The 6,700-nt window shown below is 36.3% G+C and overlaps 1 protein-coding gene across 1 annotated transcript in view; it reads left to right on the top strand.

The window, feature by feature from the left end:
• The first annotated feature begins 1,783 nt into the window (after nt 1-1,783).
• LOC122077860 (THO complex subunit 1) overlaps nt 1,784-6,700 on the top strand; it is a 44,044-nt gene continuing 39,127 nt past the window's right edge. Inside the window, exon 1 of the mRNA XM_042643761.1 lies at nt 1,784-2,090. Coding sequence (XP_042499695.1) covers nt 1,989-2,090 — 102 coding nt within the window. The 5' untranslated portion in view covers nt 1,784-1,988. The remainder of the gene's footprint in view (nt 2,091-6,700) is intronic.

The following is a 6,700-nucleotide window of genomic DNA, read 5'->3' as shown; positions in this document are numbered from 1 at the left end:
GAGAGAGAGAGAGAGAGAGAGAGAGAGAGAGTACCTTTCAATATGAAAACAGGGGAAGAAAGTAACAGAGCTGATTCGAGGAAGGAGACGATTGTTTTGGTGGGAGTAAATACTTGAGTAAAGAAATTTAAATTGATTTAATAAAAGGTACCCATGATTTGATAAAAATAAAATATAATGACAAAAAGTGTAATAAAGAAAAATAAGGGTATTTAAATAAGAATGGAGGATAAAGTAGTAAGAAAAAGATTAGGGTAGAGAGAGAGAGAGAGAGAGAGAGAGAGAGAGAGAGAGAGAGAGAAGGGGGTGTGGGACAATGGGAGTTACTAATTAATAAAGAAATTAATTAGGAAAGTAGAGAGAGAAGAGAGAGAGATATAATTATGAGATTATGGAGAAATGTTAAATGGGGGCATTTGGGTCTGATGGTAAAATTTGCCAAAAAACACCAGTACGTCCTTTTATATAATACATAGATAGATAGTAAGATAGTATGATATATAATAAAAATATTTATAATGGGCATTGGGATTTTTGAGTTTTTTCTCTCACTTTGAGAAGAAGAAGAAAACTCCAAACCCCCAAAAATGTAGGTATCCATTTCTTGTGGTCTCGTATGGATTTTGCACTGGTGATCTAAGTATAATCTAGCCTACCTTGAACACACTTCAATAACCTCCACCAGTGGATACTCAATGAGATTCAACATGGGTAAGTTTTTGGCTCATCGTATAAAGCATTGTTAATTTCATTTTATTCCAAGAGCTGTATAAGACTTGATGCACACATACTTTAGCACAAAACCATTTTGTTTAGACCTTTATGCATTATGATAATTGGCGGACATACTGATCCCCTTTCCCTTTCCCATAAATGAGATCTACTTTGTAGTCCTAATTTTCTCTTTTTTTCTCAATAGTACTGGATTGCACTTTCTCTTGGTTTTTCTCATTTGAAAAGAAAGATAGACATATAAATCAATCATTATCTCTCTTATCAAATTCATTTTTTTATTTTTTTATATCCATTTCTTGATAACTAAACTAAGCCTTAATTATGAAAGAGGGTTCCCTCCATCCCCTGTTATTGATGTGGTTGTCTGATGGTTCCCCCTTTCAAATCTTCTAATAGGGGGAATGAGAATCCATTCGCTGCGGGGATCAAAGATGTGAGAGTGGGATAAAGGGGGGATGGGAGGGGATTCTTGACCTTAGGATCACGCGGTGAACCTTACTGCACGATCAAGGGAAACTTTATCCCAATTTATTTGTCAAATGACAAACTTTTTCTTAATTTTTTTTCTTGATAAAGAAAACTCAATATTACTAATCAAGAATATTTACAACTCCTAACTCTATGTCATACTGCCTATTTCCAGTAGCAATGTTACAAGCTAAGACAAAAATAAGGTTCATAGCGAAGTTGTTTTCTTCCCTTTTATAAATAAACTTTATAGATAAAGATATTGCTCGTATCTTGTAGAAGGTAGCAAAATGCAAAAGTGGCCAAACACCCTCAGCTGGTTGTGGAATGAGATGAAGTAATTCCTTGTTTGAGACACATAATTCATATACATTCCATTATCCTTCCTTTGTAGTTGTGGTAGAATTTGACTCCAGAATCCTAAACTTACCTTGTAAAATGATACCATATGGCCATCCTAAAGCTGAATTCAAAATATTAGATGTACCAACACAAATTAAATTTGGATATATCAAAACTTGGTACAAGCTCCTCACCAAAATTTAGATCCCATTTGACAGATATTGCTGGTGGAGATGCAACTCTGCTGGACTCAAACCCGTTCACCCTAGTTCTTGTATTGTTTAAAGCCATTGAACTGGGCCCAGCTTTTGCCGCCCCTACCCGCTGACAATTATAGAACAGTGACAATACGCTATATCACGAGCTTGAGCATATTTTGGGCCATAAGAAGCCCGGCAAAAGGATCTCTCCGTCTACTGTCTGTGTCTCTCTCACTCTCTCTAATGGCGGAAGCTCCTCACGGACTTCGAATTCTTCTCCACCAGCATCAGAAGGAGCGAACGCCCGTTCACATTTCAAGCCACGCTGAAAGAGATCGAGTTCTTGTAAGCAACCTTTTTTTTTTCTCTCGTTTTTTTCTGTATATTGTTTCAAATCCAGAAAACACTCGAACAGCCAAGGAAAGGAATGAAAAAGTAAATCTGGGTTTTGTTATTTTTTCTTCTCGTATGGATCCTCTGTTCATCGTTAGGTCGGAATATGATTTTAAATTCCAGTTTAACAATTACCGTATCAGTTCTGTGTTGAATCCTTTTGGGTTTTGCCACTTGATTCCCTTTTAATTGTTTGCATCTGTTTTGTTTGATTAAGCTCTGGCGAGTTCGAAATGCAGGAAGGTTTGTGGAGAGTTGGACGGTATATTGACTAGGGTTGCTTAGAAGGATTTTTGTGGTTATGTGATGTTTCATTATTGTAACTGTTGGAATTTCAGATCTTCTGTGCTGAGAACTATGCTTTGAGTTAAATTGATTTCTGAAATCTACCGTGTTAGATCATTGTTTATACAAATGTAACCCTTAAGAGTCAAGAGTTTGTAAAACCCCAAGGAGGTAGCTTAGGTGGCAAGGACCAACACCTCGTAATTAAGAGGTCATGAGTTCAATCTCCTTGGGGCCTACCTATCCAACAACAACAACAACAACAACAACAAAAAGAGTCAACAGTTTGTAGAAATTATGAATATTGCTCTCCATGGAAAGATAAGAACACCATCACTAAAAAAAGTAAAAACCAGGTTTACTACCATAAGTGAATCACAGACTAATAAAAAGGCTAAATAATCAAAGTTATTAAGATTATTAGTATTGGATTCACTGAAAGTAATACAAATTTTACATGACTAAGTTGAAGACAAGTACATAAATGCAACAAATTCGTGCTATTTTGCTTAATATTTCAGTCTTTTTGACTGGACTCTCATGGATCAATGGATTGATTTGATAAGATTAGTGGAATTCCTGTTGTCAGAAAGATGCACCACATCATTAGTATTATGAATGGAGTGTATGCTTCAACAAAAGTCACAAAACTGGCTAGGCAGCATTACTAAACACTTGATATATGTTTTAGTATTAGAGATTAGCAAAGAAGAAAAAGGGGAAAAAAAATGACTCACATCTGAGTTTTAAATAGCTGGCTTAGGTATGGAAGGGTTACAATTAAAGTTTCGGAGATTGTTTGGAGAAGAGAAGTTGGAAGTTACAATTAGTTGCAAGTTTTGAAATTTAGATGAAGATGTTTAAAGGTTGGAGGTAGGATTCGGGTTGGATAAAGAGATGGCTTGCTTATCAAAGGAACACATCAAATAACTAAAGCATAAAGATTAAAGGAGTGGAAAATTGTATAGAGTCACTTCAAATTGTATACTCCTTGTAATCCATGAGACATATTGATTCATCACATACTAATCCATATGCTTTCCAAGAGTAATATAGATTAAGAATTTTTCTTCATTAGCAAAAAACATGAGTCAAACAGACATAATCCTTTTTATTGAGCTGGATTCTATGCTCTTTCACTCAAGTTGTGGGAAATGAAACTTATGCTTATAAGTTGTCAGATACTTATGCTACTAGTAGTGAGATACTTGTGCTACAAGTTATGGACCTGTGACAAAATGATTAGGAAAAACCAGCAAGAAAAAGAAAGATGGAGATTTATGGGGAAAGAAGATATAGGAAGAGGTCTATCGGCCAGGAGAAAAGAATGTGTTAAACTCTTCCCCTAGTAGCGTTATCTTATTGGGAAAATTACATGTACCACCCCTAAAAAACATCCAAACATCAAGTGAGGGACAACATTTTAAAAAAGCACATGTACTGCCCCTACTTAACTAACTTAAGTTCACTCAGTTAGTTGAATCCCGTTATGTGATGATGTCAGCTAGTTAAATTTTTATAAATGGCCAAACCCCCTGACAGGGTAAAATGGTAAGTTTACTTGTCATTGCAAAACCCCGATATTGATCAGTTAGGCTCTGTACTGTAACATTCTAAAAAATAGATTCTGTTGTTTTTTCATTTTTTTGGAATAGAAATGGGGTAAAAACTGTATGGTAAGTCCGGTTCAATTTCTTGTTTTTTGAAATGAACCGGACACTTTTTAGATTTTGGAATCCTTTTTTTGGAACATGAAAAGCAAGCTTCTCACACTCAGAATCGATTCTGAACAAAAGGCGCAGAATCAAGAGCCTCACTTAAGTAAGCAGGGGTAAAACTGAAATTTGCGCTCAAAACATAACAATCCATTGAATTCAAGGTATTGTAAACCCTAAACATACTTTTCTCTTGGAACGATCAGAGGAGAAGGAGAGGAAAGGAAATCAAGAAGTCCCACTTCCTTCATCGTCTTCAATTTTCCGACGGCAAGGTGATGCAATCAGTCCCTCTCTCTCTCACACTCTCACTCGTTCTCTCTCTCTCCCTGCTGATTTTTTTTTTTTGGTTTGCAACTTTACTGTTGTTCCAGCGAGAGCGAGGTCGAGGTCGAGGATCTCTGGGTGTTCGACTCTGAAATCTTTAGATTACGGTAGAAAATTTCATGATCATCTTCTGAACTCTTGTTCTCAACCGGACATTATTCTTCATAATCATATCCACAATATCTATGGGAAATTTGAGTCTCTAAAAGATGCTGGGAAGGTGTTCTATGAAATGCCCGAAAGAAATAAGGTTTCTTGGACTTCAATGATTGGTGGCTATTCGGAGAATCATGAAGAGGAGGAGGCGTTGAAAACATATTTAGAAATGCGATGATCAGGTTCTTTGCCAGATCACTTCATCTCTGGAAGGATATTAAGAGCATGCTCGGGTCTTATTGATGTTTAGCTCGGGAGGCAATTGCATGCCCATGTCTTGAATTTAGAATTTGAGTGTCATCTTATTGCACAGAATGCTCTAGTAGCAATGTACACAAAGCTTGATCAGATTGATGATGCATTAATTGTCACTGATAAGATTGCAGAAAAGGATTTAATTTCATGGGGTTCAATGATTTCTGGGCTCGCTCAGAAGGGTTTTGAGTTCTATTTTTTGTGATTTTTCAAAGATATGCTTTCTATGGGTGTTTGTCATCTAAATAAATATATTTTTGGAAGCATTTTTAATGCTTGTGGAAGTCTTTTACAGTTGGAATATGGTTGGCAGAAACCTTTATCATCTTGCTGATCCAACGTATTGCATATATGTAGAAAGATAATCCACCACACGTTCCTTGTTATGCTTAAATCAGCATACTTAAATTACTTGAAGAAAGAAGAAATCTATATGAGTATTCTTAATTATCAAATGATAAACTAAAAGCTGACCAAGGCCATTTCTCAAAACTATCATATTGTGGATAAGATTAATGGCTTTTCCAATCCCCCGAATCTCTTCCTCGAGTGTTAAGATGGTTCTTTCAGATCCAACATGTGCTTGATGTTTTTTTGTCACAGTGTTTATCCAAAAAACAGATCAAACAGAACTGCCAATTAAAAGGATAATATGCACCATCTATGAAAATAAATTCTGAACTTGTATGTTCACTTTGCAATGGGCTTAAACCCTCCAATTGGTTAAAGCTTCAATTTGAAACTTCTGTTTTGATCTTATCCTTTATCATGAGGAGGCATATATTTCTTCCACTGATTATGATGAAGTGAAGTTTTAGAGTACAGGGGTTTTCTACAGATCTCCACTTATTATGATGATAATGAAGGAAATGACGAGTAATTCAACAAGTGCGAACTATACAGGTTTCTATTTCTTCCAGGTTACAAAATCAATTTTCTTTTTGGGTTACCATACATTATTTAAGATGCAGAATAACTCCAAAAAAATAGAAATACAAAAAAGTGTGCCAGACCCAGAATCAAGTTGAAAAAACAGAATCGTTACAGTACAGAGCCTTAGGGCTCCAAAGTACTTCGTTCCAAACAATTCATTCTCCTCTGACGATGGCCATACGAGAGAGAACCTTGCTGAATCTTCGACGAACGAAGTTCCAGTGATCTGTAGTCGACCATCCGAAGACTTACAACGAGCTTAAGGACTCCCATGAAGGGAACTCTAACCTCAATTCCAATCCCAACTCCAACTCCAACTCCAACTCCAACTCCAACTCATCATCTTAGAGCTTCTCTTTAAAATTCACCTCCAACACGCCCATCATCGGGCTTCCAAAGCCACATAAACCCATTTTTGTCAACAGCAATTCCCGACGACACGAACGGCCACCTCGACCCAGTTCTTCCCCAAAAAAACCATCATGGAGTGGGAAATTGTGTATTGGGAGAGCAAGGTTATTAAGGCAGTGAGGCGGCCGAGGCGTTCGAGGGTCTTTTGGAGTGCTTTGGCGATAGGGCGGGCGTAAGGCATCGCCTTATTGAATAAAGCGTTATAGTATTTTATTTTTTATTTAACCATTCTATTTGGCTTTAATGACATTAAAAATTATATAACACTACTCATATGCTAAATAAAGAATAAAGGTTCATACTTCATAGCTATGCAAGATATTCATAAATAAAAAATCTATAAAGTGAATAAACTAAGTCAATCTTCAGCAATCATCGTCATAGCATATAATATAAATATATAATTACACAATAAATATTGATAACCAGCAGCCGAGAACATCAAACTGGATCACCAGAACCAAGGAGCTGCATATTCAT

Source organism: Macadamia integrifolia, chromosome 5, assembly GCF_013358625.1.
Source record: "Macadamia integrifolia cultivar HAES 741 chromosome 5, SCU_Mint_v3, whole genome shotgun sequence".
In the NCBI taxonomy this organism is placed as follows: Eukaryota; Viridiplantae; Streptophyta; class Magnoliopsida; order Proteales; family Proteaceae; genus Macadamia; species Macadamia integrifolia.
This window is presented reverse-complemented; position numbering and strand designations above follow the sequence as displayed.